At 37.1% G+C, this 18940-nt stretch overlaps 2 protein-coding genes across 2 annotated transcripts in view; both read left to right on the plus strand.

The window, feature by feature from the left end:
* LOC108969387 (UPF0047 protein YjbQ) overlaps positions 1-16160 on the plus strand; it is a 33046-nt gene extending 16886 nt beyond the window's left edge. Inside the window, exons 3-5 of the mRNA XM_018934066.1 lie at positions 15560-15614; positions 15708-15789; positions 15874-16160. Of these exons, the coding sequence (XP_018789611.1) occupies positions 15560-15614; positions 15708-15789; positions 15874-16089 (353 nt within the window). The 3' untranslated portion in view covers positions 16090-16160. The remainder of the gene's footprint in view (positions 1-15559; positions 15615-15707; positions 15790-15873) is intronic.
* LOC108969386 lies at positions 15874-18723 on the plus strand. The gene has a single exon (XM_018934065.1). It carries the CDS (start codon positions 16360-16362, stop codon positions 18154-18156), a length of 1797 nt encoding a protein of 598 aa, XP_018789610.1. The 5' UTR covers positions 15874-16359; the 3' UTR covers positions 18157-18723.
* The last annotated feature ends 217 nt before the right edge of the window (positions 18724-18940 follow it).

Below are 18940 nucleotides of genomic sequence, written 5' to 3' on the forward strand. Positions count from 1 at the left end.
TTATTTGTCGAATAACTCAAAAACTATTACACTTAATGAAGATGCAAAAAAAATTAATTTTTTGAAAATTCTGACTACCCCTTAAAAAGCATTAATTTCCCATAGCTATTTGAAATGCGTTTAGTGTAAATAATTTGGTTTTGAGGGGGCTATCGGATGTGTTAATAAAGTTGACTTTAGTTACAGACTTCTTATGGAAGATTGCTCTGCTGCACCATTTATTCCCTGGGTTGTTTGCGCGATCTTCTTCAAATTGTTATACATTTGAGTATACTGACTCTCGTTCAAAATTTTTCTTTTATATATAGGATGGATCTATTAGGTTACCTAACACACAGAAACTTCAAATTTAATGAGGAAGAACATCATTTCAAATGTTGACTGCGGTTACGTCTCAGATGGGCTATCCTTTGAGTTCAATTTTCGACGACACATTCGAGTATTTCGACTAGTAACTGCGAATGGTACGCGTGATGTTTGCTTCAAAGCCTGAACCGAAGCGGGATTGTCTGCATAGACTTTAGACTTTACATATCCCCACAGTGCGATATCACTTGATATAGGTGTTCAACCGACCGGCCCAAGCATGAAATTATCAGCTCACTAATTGTCCTAAATTTTTAAGTTGATCCGATTAATAGTTTCGGAGATACAACCTTGAAAAGGTGGACCCGCGAGGTCAGGTATAGGCTGAGGGCGCAGTAAGTAAAACTTTAAACTCAAAACTATGTTTTCAAAGGCGGTTGTCAAGATTTCTCGCGAACTACTTAACCGATCTTGATTAAATTTTACACAGGTCTTCGAGATATCTTTTACAAGGTCTTGAACGAAGGTTTTTTTTTTTAATTACAACTATTTAAAAAAAAAATGTCGAGAAATTTTGATCGAAATTTGCATTTTTTTTTATAAAAACGTCTGCCAAAAATCCAATTTTAATTTGTTTTTGTTTCCTTGGTCCAAAACCTAGTTTATTGCCTTTACTAAAACACGTATTTTTTATTTTTATTTGAGATGATCCTGAAAGAAGTTCTGCTGACAACGCTAATGCACCATTTTTCCTAAGGACTGCCGAAAAAGGCGTCGTAATGACTGCCATTATGATATTTTTTTTGAAAATTTTACAAAATGTTTATTAAATATGAGTCTTTTAAATAAAAAAAAAAAATCATTAAAATATTTAGTTTTTTATATGTAAAAAAAAAAAAAAATTATTGAAAAAAGGCCGTTTTTTGCCCAAGGAAACCCATGTAACCCCTTAATAAATCAATTCACTGATGGGATATGTGCGAAACCAAATGTCGCCGACATCACGAGCTAGCTTCCTTTTGAAGCATTATCATGACGCGATAATGGTCGCCATTGGCAGTTATGTTCTATCATCATTTTTAAGAAAATTATTCTACCGGTCGACAAACCACACCAAACCGTTGTTTTTTCTGACTGAAATGGCAGCTCTTGAATCGATTTAGTTTGCTCGTCGTCCCAAATCCGACAATTTGATTTATATCCAGAAATTTATCGCTGATTCAAATTTCTCCTGAAAACGTTGGATCTTGGAACTTTTCAAGAGATAGAGCGAAGCGATGTCGCTTGGCAAGGCCGATCGGCTTCAGTTCTTTCACAAGTTTTTAATTTAAGATCACGTAAAATGGGCCCAAGTCATTTAATACGTCAGTCTGAGTTGCTGCGAACGGCGCCAAATCGACCCTCTACGGTCTTCGTGCACACTCTCAGCTACGGCTGCTGTATTTTCTTCACTGCGTGCTGGACGTGGCAATTGGGTCGAATATTATCCAATAATGAATGCTGGGTTCGTTTAAATCGGATTATTATAGCATACAAACTGAGTTATTCGGAAAATTTTACTGGTGGAGAAAAACTAACGTACAAGTGATCTCAAAAACACTGCTTTATTGAAAACGGACCAAAACATTCTCTATTTGGATATCTTTTCATTCCAACATTTTAGATTAAAAATGAAATTTTTTATTACATACTACCATAAACTCCTCAGAATGCCAAAGGATATACATCCGGAAATAATCCCGATCATTTTACTATATACGTAAAACTCAAGATCTTTCTCAATCGGGATTTGGTATAACAAGAACTGTTAGGCGAGCGAAATCATTAAACTTTGCAAAATGTTGCGATGTACATACATTTCCATTTGCTGGTGTGTTGTAATGCTCCCTTTAGATATTATGTCATGACTGACAGCCTGTAAATAGACAATTACTTTGTGAAGTCACCACTAATGTGTTTATGAATCTGGAAAATGCCATTTTAAAGAATAATGAATTATGTATTGCCTCACATGTCTATACAAACGTATACACCGAGCAAACAATGCCGACAAACACTACACATCACCCGCCAAGAATGCAAGGGAGTGAAAGGGTGCCGCTGCAGTGTTGGACTTTCTGAAAGTGCATAAGCTGGAAGTTTTATTGTGAGGTGGCAATATGTACCTTTGCATTCTTGTTGTGCATATTTAATTTGTAAATGTGTTAATGAGTGTAATATTGTAAGGAGACATATTTATACATACGCATGTATATAATAATGGTGACTACAAATGACAAAAAATGTCAGGCTTTGCGATTCATTTTACATTTGTATGGACGTTTTCCATAGATGTATAGGAAAACTTATATGTTGGCAATAAATTTTTGAAAGAAAAGCCTGATTACAACATCTATGTATATGTGATCTAAAAACAAATGATTTTATGATTACTGAAATAATTTTTTCAGTAAACGGTATTCATAACAATCAATCTTCAGTAACTGCAAAATTCTGCTAGATTTAAATAGATAAAATAAATGAATAAATACCAGCAAAATGTTTATTTTTCATTTAATCTTAAAATATTAATATTTTGTTCTACCACCTTGGTTATAAATCATTTCACAGATTCGCAGATTAATGGATTCGTACAAACTGTCAAGATAGCCTAATGGAATTTCAGACATGGCCACCTGAATGTTTGTGATGAAATAATTTTTAATTTCGAGTTCTTGTCCATTCTCATCGACTTTACGAGTTAGCCCAAAAATTTTCATATTTTTTGAAAACGGGAGAACACGGTGCCATACCAATTTAATACTGGACGCATCTTGCAGTGTGGAAAGATGCATGGAACAGGTCCAAATATTTCAAGAAACTTAGAAGTAGATGATGGTAACAGTGTTTTATAGCTGTTTAAAAGCATAGCCCATAATATATGTAACCTTCACGGCTTTGTTGTGGACTCAAGAACATTCTATTTGCACCATAATCGGTATTTCCTTTTTATATTGTTATTATTATTGCCTCTATTTAACTGAATCGGACTAAATCACTCCTTGAATTGTGGGCCCAGTCTTTCATATAAAGAGGTCCCTATTATACGGGTAATGTTAATCGATTGCGTATATTCTATACAATGGAGAATGGAGCCATGTGTAGAAGTTCACTCAAGTGAGGAAAATTCTCTTAGTGCTATTCAGTTGGGAGTGGTCAGAAACGATTTTTGACATTTGGTTCAGGTAGCTTACGACTTCCGGTCTTAGACCAAGTATCCTCGTGGTAGCCAAAAACTTATACAGTATCCCTTCGGTGGCGAAATTGATAGAAGGTAGTTAACTATGGTACTGAGCTGACAGAACGCCACAATTAAGATGGACAATAAATATAAGCTGAGTACAAGCTGCGTCCTTGATATCATGGTACTAGGTTATAATTCTATTTGTCCATAGTTCATTGGTTCGACCTTGTTTCCTCGTTGTTTCGAGTCTTTCCTGCAGATAGTGTCGATGACAACCCCAATACCTTGCCATATGTTGCTTTTAATACTATACTCGCAATCGGAATCCAAATTTTTAGCCCATTTAGGCTTGCTAAACCTTTTTATTTTGTTTTCTATATGTACATAGATGTATACTTGTACTTTATTGATAACACATATGTATAGTTAACATATTCATATGCGCAGTTGAGAGTCGTTGTCATACCCCCACCTATTTCACTTCACCAGTGACAACACATCATAAACCGCAGTAATAATGGCCGCGCAACAAACAGTTGACACAAAATACAACAAACGCAACTACCACTTACATACGTATGTATTTGGTAAATTCCTACATAGGGATACCCACTCACATATCTATGTATGTATGTATGTATATATGTGTTTATGTGCGTATGTGTTTGGTGGCGTTTATAAGTCTAATATTTCTGCTACTCATGGTGTCCACATTAGTGATGCAAGAAAAAATATCTACAAAAACACTAGTTAATGCGTTTGTTGTCGATTCTTGGCTCACTTGACGTGCCAGTGACGTCCGTCATTGCCCGTCACATAAAACGTTTAAAATGCCAGTGGGTATTACGAGCACGAGATTTTGAACCCTGTGAGCAATTGCTGACAAAGTCAAAAAGTTTGTCAGGAATTGTCTATTTGATTCCGCATTAATCGATTACCATTATCGTTATTTTCATGTTGACTGAATACCATGTTCCACTATTGAGTGGATTATCTCTCTAATCTATTGGATTTAAAAAGATTTCGCCATACACAAAGGACATTTGTTAATCTCGTCACCGAGGAGATTGGAAGCTAAACTGCTCGAAATCTCCTTCTATACGCTGATTTAGCGCCATCTGTTTGTAAGTAGTGAAATTTATCACATTATCTCAGCTGATTTATACAATGCAAGAGAAAAAATAGTAAACAAACAAATAAATTAAAAATTATGCATCTGAATTCACCTGGAAATCGATTTCTTAAATTAAAGACTACGTCCATTAAATGGAAAATATTTAAAACAAGACAACTTTTATAACAAAGTAAAACATTGTAATATTTCCATTCAATAAATAATAAAGGATGTGTATTTTTGAATGTTAAAAACAGCTGTTTTATAAATCTCCAATGACAGTGAGAAAAGTCTAGATTAGTGAATAGATTAAATGTAATTTAATCACTCCAATTTTTGGTCGGCGAATTGGTGAAAAAAATTAAATATAAATCAAAGAAACACACACTTTAAATTGTTGAATTTTTGAACTTTAAATGCAAATATCTCAAAAACAAAAAGTCAGTTAATCTGGAGAACCTTCTCTATCCGTACATACCCATTTTAAGCCCGAAATCGTGGGATATTCTAAATCCCAGTCAATTAAAAAAAGTTTTGTGCACGATTATCCTCGGTTGAAGTATTACACTACTCTAAAACTTTCCAACAGTCTATGGAATCGATACTTAGGTTTATGGCACTTCCTTAGTTGAGTCCCATTGCCGTTTGTCTACTGTCGCATTTACAAACGCATTAGGATATGTATAGGATAACTATTTAGGAGGACATATGTAACTACACTAGGCATCAAATGAAAGTATAATTATATTAAAGCATACCATGAAGATGCACCGTTATGGAAATGGTGTAAAATTTGCATTTATTATTTATACAAAAAAAGATTGCTCGATTGAGAGTAGAGTCTTCGCATTTATAATCTTAGTTTTAGTTCATCTCAGTCAAGGTATAACTGAAGAATTCGGAACTTTATTGTAGAAGATAGGAGGAGAGGTGAAACGTATCAATGTAAGATTTTTAAAAACTTCAAGAAAAATAAGACAGGCAAGACTCGAATATAGTGGAGGTCCAAAACCCAGAATTTCCATACACACTGTTGCGGAAAGCACGATGGAGCTGGCGGAACGCAATGAATGACGAAAGCCCCACTAGAATTATGAGCACCGGTAACAGCTTGCCCGATGGTACCATTGCTAGGGGGTCGTCTGATAAAGGAGACCTAAGCTAACTCTCGCATCATAGTTATCTCGATCAAGAAACCTTCCGACTTTATATCTGTGGACAACCGCACATTTAACAAAGGTAACTGGGTCGGTTTTACAGAATTTAGCGACAGCATCTTCTCCGTTTTACCCATTTATACGGACATAATCGGTAGAGAACATCGATTCCGCAAGATGATCGTAACAGCTGCCGCTCGCTTTCTATTGACTGAAATTTCTCAGCCGAAGGAGCTGTTTTAGCTAATGAACGCGACACCTTACGCGATGCCGATCTCTGTTATCCCCGAATAAGGGATTTCAATTTGGAGATTCAGGATAGAGCACCTGAAGTCCTGCAACCTCTCACCTGTTTGCGTAAGCTTTGGAATACGGCTATGTCTAATCCGAAGAGACATGCAGACCTACTCGCTTTTTTGAGGTAAGCTTAATCGAAAAACTGAACTGGTCAGCTCATTCATTGCATTTAAATGCAATTGAGCGCTTGTTGTCAGTTTTGGAATCCAAAATACCAAAAGATGATGCGTCAATGAGATAATTTTCCATTAAAATATTAGAAAATTTGATTCGAAGCATGCCAAAGCGTCATTAATTTGAAGTGAAATAAAATTTTTTCTTTCTATTCCTGGAAAAAGATATAATAAATTATAATAAGTATTACATAAATACCTATGTAAATTATTGAATCAACTAGTAAAGTTTTTTAAAAGATCTGCATTGAAATCACGTCTGTGAAATTGATACTTTCATTTGGTGCCTAGTGTACTAAAAATAAACCCACACATTACACATGTATGCATGTTATATTCATCTGTGTGCGTGTATATGTGAGCAGGCGAAGGAGCTGTGTTTATGTGCAACTGAATCAATTTGCAAATGTCGTACGAATTTGAATATATTAGTAATTTCATTTGGGTATTCTATTTTAATTTGTAATGCGTTTACTGTCAGTGTAACAACTATGACGTTGACAATTACATAATCGTTTACATCGCACACAGAACGCTGTAATAAATACATGCATGYATGTTTTTAAGTACCACAATTATGCGATTGGGAAATGGTGTCGCCTGAGAAAAAACATATACATATACTACATACAGAGATTAGTGATTAGAAGGGTATTGAGTAGAGTCGACCTACATATATGTGCATTTAGAGCCCAATCAAAATACTCGATCTACTAATTCTCGTCCTTATTAAGAACTGAACAATTAGAATTTAGATATCCTTACGAAAAAAAGGATTTATTGGTTAATATGGTGGTCCAAATTATGATCGAATTACTGTGATTTTTTATGAATAGATTTTGAAATCGGTCCATTTCAGCTGTTATAGAGGGTGGTTCAATTAGAGATTTCTTATTTTTTTTAAAGAAAAAAAAAAGAACAGAAACTCAAATTTAATGGAGAATGTTTATTTTCATTCGATTGAACTTTATTTGTAATTTTTTTGTTTCAAGATTATCTCTTTCAAATGTTGGCCGCGGCTATGTCTTAGATGGTCCACACGTTAGGTACAATTTTCGTTGACTCGTTCGACTGGTAACTGCCGAATGGCACGCGTGATGTTTTGCTCCAAGGCCTGAATCGAAGCGGGGTTATCCTCATAGACTTTCGATCTAACATATCTCACAGGAAAAAAGACTGACGGTGGGATATCACACGATCTTCATGGCCAATGGACCGTCCCAAAACGTTAAACTATCTGCTTAACGAAGTGTTTTCTCAATAAATCCACTGACTGATGCGATGTGTGGGAAGTGGCTCCGTCTTGTTGAAACCAAATGTGTCGAGCTTCAATTTCGAGCACCAAATAGTCGATAATCATGGTGCTATAACGGTCGCCATTGACGGTTACACTCTCACCAACATAATTTTTACAGAAATATGGACCGATGATTCCATCGGCCAACAGACCACACCAAACCGTTTTTTTTTCTGGATGAAATGGCAGTTCTTGAGTCTCTTCAGGTTGCTCTTCATCCCAAATGCGGCAATTTTGCTTATACACATACCCACTGAGTCAGAAATGGGCCTCATCGCTGAACAAAATTTTGGGTCGAAAACGTCGTATCTTCTTGGAACTTTTCAAGAGTTTATAGATCGAAGCAATGTCGTTTGGGAACGTTGATTTTGCGCGCTTTCAATTTAAGATCTCGACGTAAAATGCGCCAAGTCTCAGCCACGGTTGCTATATTTTCTTCACTGCGTGCTGGACGTGGTATATTCGGTCGAATGTTATCCAATAATCAATGCTCATTTCTAGATGAAATGCCAAACAATACTGAACAAAAATTACATGGCAGCTTGGCACTGCTCACGTTATTGAAAAAGTACCTCTACTTGGATCACTTGTTAGTAGCTAATTCACCATGTATAAGGATGCTATTTAGGGTTGAACAGCAAGCCTGCCATAATAGAAGGCGATCTGTCTTTGATTCGTCAAAGAAAGTACCGATCGAATAAATTTCTTTTATATACAGACTATCATAATCAAATAGATATGGAAAGTAGTAAGCAATTAAACCACTTTAATAAGGCATTAACCTGAGCAGAAGAGTCTCAATTCGAAGCCAGCAACAAATGCATTGTCACTGTGGTGCATATTAGTGCTTCAATTGAAGTCACAGGCCCGCTCTCGCCCACCTTCTCTATTTCGCTCTGTGTGGTGTTATGCTCACCTTTACATTTCGAACTAAATATTTCGCGAAGCAAAGAAGTCCGCGACATGTTGTCAGTGTCCTTCATCGCCGTGTTACTTCATCGCCTTTGTTGTCATCATTGGACCTTTATTAACCCCCACATCCCCTATAGAGCTATACCGTGCGCCACACGAGGCCAAACATAAGCACATGCTACTCATATACCACCATATGCAAGAATTTGCATTTGTGTGTTTGCATGTGTTGAGTCCGCTTTATGATGAGTGCTTGGGCGCGTAATTCGCCTCTTGCCCCATCTTTAATTTGTAAAGCACATAATTTAATTTAGTCGCCATTATGTACTTCACATTTTAAAGTCATCACATTCCATTGCTGCTATTTGTTTCTGTTTCTGCTCACACATTATCTACATACACACATACATACATACATACCATATTATTTTTTTTATACTTCTTTCTTTAACCAAAAGTGAAAAAATGTGGGAATTCTTTTTGTTATTTTTTTTTTGCTTTGTTTTTGTTCTTTTTATTTAGCTGGTTATTTCCGTTGTTTCTTTCATATTTACAAAGTAAATAAAAAGAAAATGGAAGCTGCCATGTTTGTTGCGGTATATCTCCCTTGCAATTTCACTGTTATGTTTGTATGTGTTTGCCATGTGTGTGTTTGTGTAAGCGTGGCTTGGTTTAGTTACCTTGCTAATGTCCTTTGGCGTTGTTGGTACACCTGTTAATAGTGGCTATAACGGTTGTTTAGTTGCTTATGGCGTGATTGTTATTGCTTATGCTATTTTTGCTTTTGTTTTTCATGCATATTCATTGCTGCAAGTACATACCCTACTGTATGTACATACAGTCATGTGAAAAACTATAGGGAAACCAATATTAAAATATTTCAAAACCTTACACTGTTTTTTCCATATAAGAACTGCATACCGGTCGTTGGACTTGTATGTTAGCTATATGCTGTAATGATCTGATATCGAAGGTTCCGACAAAAGAGCAGCTTCTTGATGAGGAAACGACGTTTGCAAAATTTCAAATCGATTTCTCAAAAACTAGGGGACTAATTCGCATATAATTATAAAGACGGACGGGTAGCTCGTCGCGTTGATTCTTTGTATATATACTTTCTAGGGTCTCTTTCATTTCTTTTTGGGTGTTATAAACATCGTGGCAAACTTAATAAACACCGTTCCGGGTATAAAAATTGATAAGATGGGATGCTACAGGGCAAAGAGCAAATATTTTGCATTGTTTCATAGTTGTTGATCATTTTGTGAAGTGAGTTCAGTTAGGTTATGTTAACCATCACACCATGCATAGGGATCCTTAGTAACGCCAGATAGAGGTTCAGTTTAATTTGAGGTGAAGAATTCGTCACAAAGGACTTTAACTTTTTTTTGTTAACTTGACTCGATGCCTACGTTTAACATTTCGGCCAGTCCTTTGAACTCCGAAGCTCCTATGTACATACCTGAGTCGAGTTCTTGATAGTGTTGGACAACGTATAGGAGGTGTTTTAGCGTCTCAGTCATGTTAAATTCTTTGCACTTTCTGCATGTATTATAAGCACTTCTGACCATCCGGATCGCATGTGACGCCAGTAGGTTGGGACCAGTCAAAAGGCCAACAGCCAGCCGGCAGTTCTTTTGAGATCGGGACGGTAAGAAGCAAGCGATTTTCTTAAGGGTTAATTGCACATGATCTTGCCGATTCGGCATGTACTTAATGTATTCCATCTCGCCATGATCTGACTGTCAGCCCTTTCATTAATGTTGACTGTGGCATACGGAGAAGCTACCTTGGGCCGAAGCAACCTTTATCGGTGGTACAAAATGTTCTCAGAAGGCCGAGAAGATGTGAAAGGACGACGTTACGCTTCTCTTGACGAGATAAAGACGGCATCGAAGGAGGAGCTGAAGAAGATAAAAAAAAATGATTTTTTGAAGTGCTTCGAAGATTGGAAAAACCGTTGGCACAAGTGTGGGGATTACTTTGAAGGGGGAAAAATATATATTCATGAATAAATAAATAATTTTTGAAAAAACACAAAATTCGCGATACTTTTTGAATACCTTTTAGATTTAAGTCCAATTGAAAACTTGCGAGAGTTGAAAGTAGCTTTGAGCAGGAAGAAATCAAGCAATAAAACAGCCTTCTGGTCACTGAAAATACTACTTCAGCTATTTCAAAAAAAAAAAAAAAAAAAGAAAAAAAAAACACTTTGAAATAAATAAAAATATATGGATTTGTATGACATGTCAAAATATATCCCTGTTATTTTCCTTATGACTGTATATGGTTCTACAATTCTACAAACATATTTTCTCCATTTTTTGCAGTGTTACTGCTGTTGTTCACCCATTATAGCAGCTCTTATTAATGTTTGTATTGTTGTTGCTGCTGTTGCTGTTGTCGCCGGCGTCATCATTGTGTCTCAGTTTTTGCATATTTTCACAGAAGTCCTTTTATTTCTTTCTTTCATGTTTTACACACAGCCCCATCGGCTCGTCCCTCCCACCACCACTTCAGCCGTTTACACGCCGCAATCGCTATGCTCGTTTCACCAACATTTGCATACCCCCATTCGGCTATTTAAAGAAGATTCATACTGCAGTAGCTTCTTACTGCGGCATGCCGCATAACCACGCGACTCGCACTCGTCGGTGTGTCTGACATTCTTTATGAACTGTGCGTTATAATTAAAGTTTCCACCGTTTAAACAATTAATTGTATAAATTAAAAAGCATTTCAGTATTTGTCGCATGTATGTATGTCGGCATATATTTATGTGTTTGGCGTGTATCGTGTTGCCTTCTTGTAGGTGTGGTGTACAACGCGTTTCTCCAAAGATTCATACATACATATTATTGTTGCAACTTCATTCTTCTTCATCTGATAAACATTTCCATTAGTATTACGCCGGTATGAATCGTAGTTACGAGCTATTAAATTCTTAATTGGCATTTCGCGATTTTGAAAGAATCCTGAATCGCTTAATATACCCAACGCAAGAAGTTGAAAAACGTATGGACTTAAATTACGAAATGCGAAGTCGAAAGGAGCWTACCAATTCGAAGTAGTAGCTTGAAGTGACAAATTATTTTCAAAGAATTTGACTAGTTTTTGTTCAACAAATCAGATTTAACCTGAAGGTCTGAACATCGGTTGTTCATACGAATGTATAGTACAATATTTAACAAAGTGAAAGCCTAACTTATCCCTCGGTATCCAGCAGAACCAATAACGTACTGAAGTATTGTTATTTAGTGTTTATCATATTCCAGTACGTCCTTGAAAATTAAGGTATTATAAGTAGGGTTAATTCGTGCAAAAGTAGTCACATAGCAGCAATTATTCGAACGAAGATTTTTCCAAATTTAAATTTCTATTTAATTTTTCGGAATACTTTAAGGGAAAAACGCGTTTTTTTTTTGCGAAAAATCGACTAATTATATATTATAAAATAAATTTTTTTAACAAGTGTATAAATAACTTTTCGGTATTACCTTGTAAATTATGAACGGAATTAAAAAGCATCGGTGGAGTAGTTTTGAAGGTATGTGGAGCACCGATTGGAAATTTTGACACAACATTCTTTGAGATATTACCCATTTAAGAATTTTAAAACTGCACCACCTTTCATTTAGTTGCCAACAAGTGCGATACACCTGTTATAAAGATTTTTCAACAGTTCAATATAAATTTATTGGTACGATTTGTTTTTTGCTGTAAAATAGAATTTAGTCACGCCGATTGCCTCAAGATTTTCGCCATTCCTCTTTCAAGCAATCTTTTTTAGGTCTACGAACGTAAATAAGTCTCCGTTCCAGATCCGCCGTATATAGTAGATCCCAAAGCTATTAAACCAAATTTATATTGACATTTTCATAAAAAATGGCTGCTATTGAGTCAATTCTAGAAATTGGTGTTATCTGAGAGAAAAAAGGGATCCTAATCTAGGAAAGTACGTACATTCTTAACTTAATATAATTTGTTTCGCAAAATGGTGGACTTGTAAAAAAATATTCAGGCTTATCGTGAACTGAAAAATTCACAAATTTATATTTTTCTTATCGTGGACTTCACATGGAAAAAATCTCCTGTATTCGAAATTTCTCCTTATGGTAATTGAATTTTTTTCACTCGAGTCCATGAAATTTGTTCACAAAATTGTTGGTTTAGAACAACTTTCAATAAAATGTTAGCATAATTTATTAACTATTTATTTGATTTTAAAAACATTTTTATATGAACTAAGGCCTATTAACAAAGTATATTTGACGTTTTTGGTCAGCAGTAAGGCCGAAAATCCTGATAAAGGAAAAGGTTTAAAAAAAAACAACGAAGTATGAAGTTACGAGACTCTTCCAATAGCAAAGCCAACATCTAAATCGATTCCAGAATGAAAAAGGTAACCATCGATTTTCAAGTTGCTACCCAATGTGGGTGCACAATTCCTTCAAATATACCAATACATTCGAACATTGTTATCTTTATTTATGCAGATAATACCGACTCGATCAAAAACAAAAAAAAAAAATATATATACAGTGGCGGACAAAACTCTACATACGACCCCCTTTTCTTAAATTTAAATGTCCCAATACATTTGAAAAAAAAAAGTAATGATGCAGGTTTGTTTTGAATCTTATAGTTRTATATAAAATAACAAACTAATATATATCTCCAATACTAACTTTTAAAGATATTCACAGAAAATTGAAAAAAGGCACTGCCAAAAGTGTACGTACGAATTTAAAAAAAGAAATAATATTAAAATTTAAAAAATAAATAATAAAATTTAATATTTTGTTGGGCCACCACCGGCATCGATGACCGCTTGCAACCGTCTAGGCATTGAAGCTACTAAATTTTCGAGCTCTTCCGGCGTTATTTTCTGCCACTCCTCTTGCAGCTTCTCTTTTAGAGTTGGATCACCACTAATAGCGTGCTTTCGGATCTTTCGCTCCAAAATTTCCCACTCGTGTTCTATTACATTCCAGTCCGGGCTTTGTGGAGGTGAATTCAGCTGTCGTGGAGCATAATACAGCAGCCAGTCCTTTACTACCTGCGACGTATGCTTAGGATCATTGTCCTGTTGGAAGATCCAGCTCGTTCCTAGGCATAACTTTTCCACGGATGGTTTCAAATTGTTTTCCAATATGGACTTGTATTGAAAGCGGTCCATAATGCCTTCAACAAATACCAGATTTCCAACTCTTGAGGCTGCAACTGCTCCCCAAACCATAACATTACCACCGCCATGCTCACAGTTGGCATTAGGTGCTTGCGATTCATAGCAGTGTTCGGTTTTCTCCAAACTTTGGCTTTCCCGTCATATCCAAAGATGTTGTATTTGGACTCATCCGTAAATAGAACACGTTTCCATAAGTCAATTAACTTATTTATATGTTTTTTTGCAAACCCTAAGCAAAGTTTCCGGTTTTTCTCACTTATAAGGGGCTTCTTACGAGGAGTTMTGCAGTTAAATCCTTCATTATTCAGGGCCCTTGTTACTGTGCGTGGGTGAACAACAATTTGGGATCTCTCAGCTATGTCCTGGGCCAATTTAGTAGCATGAACTTTGGGATTTCGGTCTACTTCTTTGCGAATGAATGAAAGGTCTCTGCGGTTAAGCTTCTTCGGACGGCCAGTKCGCAGCTTACTCTSGATGGAATTTGATTTTTTAAAGTTACTAAATATGGTCTGCACCGTCGATTTGCTTAAACATAATAATTTTGCTATTTCGCCACATGATTTATTCTCATTTCTATGTTTAATAACTAAATTTCGTACATCCACCGAAATTTCTTTGCTTGGATTCATTTTTCCGGTCGTAGACACTTTTAAAATGCCAAAATGTAATAAATTCCGAGAATAGTGCAAAGTACAGACATAAATGAAACAAACGTCAATTTACCGTTATGCTTCAGCAGAGAAAAATAGTGAAATGAATGAAACTAATAAAACGTATGTAGACTTTTGTCAATGCGTTTTTTCAGATTTAAGTGAGTAACTTTAAAAATTAATATTGGAGTATTATACTTTTTTGTTATTTGTCAGACAATAATAAGATTTAAAACAACCTTGCATCATTACTTTTCCTTCTCATCCTACAGAATTTGTTAAATTTAAGAAAAAGGGGTCGTACGTAGAGTTTTATCCACTACTGTATATGTACGATATATAATTAAAAATGAAAACATTGGCATTAAATCAAAACAAAACCATATGTGACGGCTTGCCGAAGTTCACAATAGCGTAATCGAATTCGAACACTTCATACGAAATCCGCGATATAATATTTTCGCTCGCATGAAAATAAAAATGCATGGGAATGATTTATTCACGTGAGGTTTACTATAAGGCTGATTATACTTTAAACCAAGGAAAAAGATCAAGACTGATGCAAATATTCACCTAACCCTTGATAATTGACAATGCAGATGTCTTTCTCCTTATCAAGATTATCGATGATAATTACTCAATGTACATCCTGAAATATGCACATAATGAAATATAAATCACTGATCAACATCCACATTGCACTAAGATTTTTGAGATTTGTAATACCTGAATATTCAATATTATTATGTCCAACACGTTCTTTTTTAGTGTTTCAGCTATCTCGATATATTCATTTTCATTGTCTGGTATTCATATTAAGAATATTGTGAACTGAAAGAATCGTGGAAGCCATTTTCAAACTATAGATAAAAGGATATCAAGGTAATGTTAAGCGGAAAATGTGGTTCGGATCGGTCTAATAGTTACCAAGATATGAGACTTCACTATTTGAATCAAAGAAGCCTATCCCTACCATCGTCCCTGGTGGGGAATTTGAGTTTTCTATCTCCATTTGTGTCGGGCGTGTTTGTGGGCGTGTCAGTGGTTCGATACTTTAAACTCTAAATATATTTCGATTCGTTATAAGTATTGAAAATAACCGTTAGATGAAAAAACAATTATTCTCTTTGTAGCTTGGTAGAATATACGAATCTTTCAATTAATTTCAATATTTTCTAAAACATTGTGAAATTTAGAAATGCTTCGTGAAATAACTGTTTTTTTTTTCTTTTTTGATTACAGTCCTTCACACATCCGCGAGTTTGGCGTTAAATGAGAGTTGGGATCCAGACGTCAGGTAATATAAAACCAATTATTCTAGTCCTTTTGTTTAAACCAAATTGATTTCTTTATAATTGCCTAATTTTAACTTAATATGTGTGATATATAGAGACGACATGGAAATGATGTTAAATAAAATAGTTCCCGAAGGTCTACCGTACAGGCACTCGTGCGAAGGACCCGATGATATGGTGGGTACAACCAAATTTTTGAAATGATGAATTACAATGCCGTTAATTGTAAAAATTGTATTTATTTTGAATTGATGCTTGCAGCCGGCGCACGTGAAAGCCTGCTTCCTCGGCAGCTCATTGACAATCCCCATAACTGATGGTAAATTATCGCTTGGTACATGGCAGGGCGTTTGGCTATGCGAGCATCGCGATCAAGCGGGTTCACGCAAGCTAGTTATAACACTGTCTGGGTGTCCGCGTGAGACAGCGCGCAGTCCGCTGTCGCCAGTATCGCCAATCGCTTCGACATCCAGTTAGGGAAGGCCTCGCTCCACCCGCGATAGTCGGTAATCGCGGGGGAGCGACAATAATGACATCATTTCGTCGAGGAAATTAATTTTTAATAGAAATTTAGCTAATACCAAAATCAGTGCGACAGCAACAGCAACAACAACAACCGCGGCCGCCGCATCAGCTGTGGCAGCCGCAACAGCTGCAAGCACTACAACTACTACTTGTGCGAAAAATACGACTAATTTAACTAATATAACTACGAACGCGTTATTAAGTAATAGTAGAAGATTGTTCATGAAAAACCAATTACATTTAAATTTAAATGTAACGGGAACATTGAATGTTGATAATGATGGTAATGCGAGTGATTCGATGGAAGCAGCAGCAGTAGCAGTATCTAAGTTAAAATGGGATGGTGTTAATGTAGAAACCGTCACAACAGTGCCTCAACAACAACAACAACTACAACCACACGAACAAAAACAACATCAACAACAAATACTAGAAGCAGAACAACAACAACTTAGGAAAGCATATAGCAAAATCGAAGCAATTGCAGTGGGACAGTCGTCTACAACTACAACAACAACCACAATTAGAGGAGACGTGGGAACAGTAGCAGCAGCAACAAAACGAGTAGCGACATCGTTATCATCATCACCGTCATTGTTGAATTCATCATCAACGGCATTAGCTAAATTTAACCGAATCATCGACAGTACAATGCCGGCAACTAACTATTATCAGCACCATTTGCAACAACAGCAGCAAGCGCAAGAGAGCATGCAACATGCCATATGCATCGGTGCAGCACCACCAGCAACGCTGAGTGATGCACTACAGCAGCGCTTAGCGCTCGTCTATCCCGACATTGTCTCGACCGATTCGCAAACGAAAAAAATTAATTTCACAACAGCAGCAGCAGCGGCGGCGGCAACAGCGAAGACAACAACAGCAACAACCGCACAAACAGCAAAACCGAAAGCGAAAGTGAAAGGAAAATCCGGTGCAACGCATGATCGTTCGCGTACAACGCGAGCGGAAATAGCTTCGGAAGTGGAAGCGGCTGCCTTGACGGCCGTAGCTGCTGCAACAGCGCCATCAAACGACGATAATCAAATGAAACGAAATGATGTGCATTATTTGTTGAAACAATTAAATAGTTTTAGTGATATAGAAGAAATAGAAATTGTTGATATGGAGCAAAGACAGCGACAGCTGGATGAACAACAGCAGTTAACACAGCAGCAACAGCAACAGCAACAGCATATGGGCCACGGCGTGGACAAGGCACACTCACCGACAGCGCAATCGCTTGTGATAACCTCGCCATCGTCGCTGTCACACAAAGGCATACGACGTTATGCCTCACTGCACCAACAGCAGTGCACGCAATATCCGCTCGACAGCGACGAGGCGATCGACAGCGTCGATCAACAGCAATATTTGCTGCAACAATTCGACGACTACCTTTTTCAGTCCTGCCACTATTTGGAGACAAATTATTTTGCCGCCAACTATCGCACTGCCATGGTTGAGAGCAGCTCACACGAGTTCCGACCATCGACTACGACGACAACGGGCACATCGGCTGCATCTGTCTCGTCGGAGCAATCCCTCGAGCTGCACGAGACCGAGCCGCCGAGCGTCATCTGCAAGGCACCACCGCCACCAGCGCCTGCCACACCAACACCATCCTCAAGCGGCGTTGACGTGCCGACCACACCCAGACGCTACGACATGCAAGCGCGTCTGACCAGCAGCGGCGTACAAACCGAACTCACCGCCACCTCACTAACGGAGGCGTCGCTAGCAAAGAGCACCAGTAGTTCCGCTAGCTCTGAAGAGCAGCGCCGGCGTGCGCCATTCTTCAAGTGCTGCTATACGCCTATAGATCGTTGGCGTGAAAAGCGTAGCGCTGCACATTCAGCGGCGGCAGCGCAAAAGCGTGGCAGTCGACAAAGTGAACGACCAAGTGTCACTGCAGCTACAGCGTCGGCTAGCAGGCGCGGTGGTGCGTCCGCCAGTGCCAGAGCGAGCAAAGCCAGCGTCGCACAGCAACATACGCGCAAAAATGGCCATGCAGTCTGACATTTCGCGTACGCATTGGAGTGTGTAGGCGTGGGCGTGGGCGTGAGCGTGAGCATGAACTTACTAACAGAGCGATGCAAATTGAGAATCCATCAGCGTCGCTGTCTAATTGCGATATCAACAATTATTTCTATTTCAAAATTATACTTGGAATATTTACGCTAATACTTTTGTATACATGAAGATATTCCAAGTAGATTATTTGTTTGAAAGCGCAAACTTAGATGATAAACTAGGATGAGGAGCAACAGAAAGAGTTATTTTCTGCAGCGCATTGAAGGCGCGTCAATGCGTGGCAAAAAGTGAAAGAGATTTGAATATTGACAGTTGTAGTAAAGCATAAAATAGAAGTCTTAAAAAGTGTTCTAAATGTTAAAGCTTTTTAAAAAAGCCTTTTAGTTGTATGCATGCATGCAGGAAGTGAACCAGTCGTGTACTAGTGTTAGTTGGTACCAGTTAAACTAGTAAGCCACACACGCTAACCTCAAAGATAATAAAGAGCCACAAATATGCCGCACTAAACAAGAGATTTGCATTGGAAATAAGCGCTTTTAAATTACAAGTTAACCTTTTTGTTATGAATTAATTTTAGACTCGTTAGTTCTTTAACACGCCGCATAAAATAATAAACATGAGCGAAAAATTTGCTTATAAGCATTCCAAAGTTGGTAGCTATAGTTTTTAAAAGCAAGTTCAAGTTCTAAAATATTGATTTTTATTATTTTTTATCACTTTTAATTTTCAGCATTTTTTGTTTAACTTTTTTAATTTTTTAATGTTTTTA

Source organism: Bactrocera latifrons, unplaced genomic scaffold, assembly GCF_001853355.1.
Source record: "Bactrocera latifrons isolate USDA-ARS-PBARC rearing strain unplaced genomic scaffold, ASM185335v1 scaffold_25, whole genome shotgun sequence".
NCBI lineage: Eukaryota > Metazoa > Arthropoda > Insecta > Diptera > Tephritidae > Bactrocera > Bactrocera latifrons.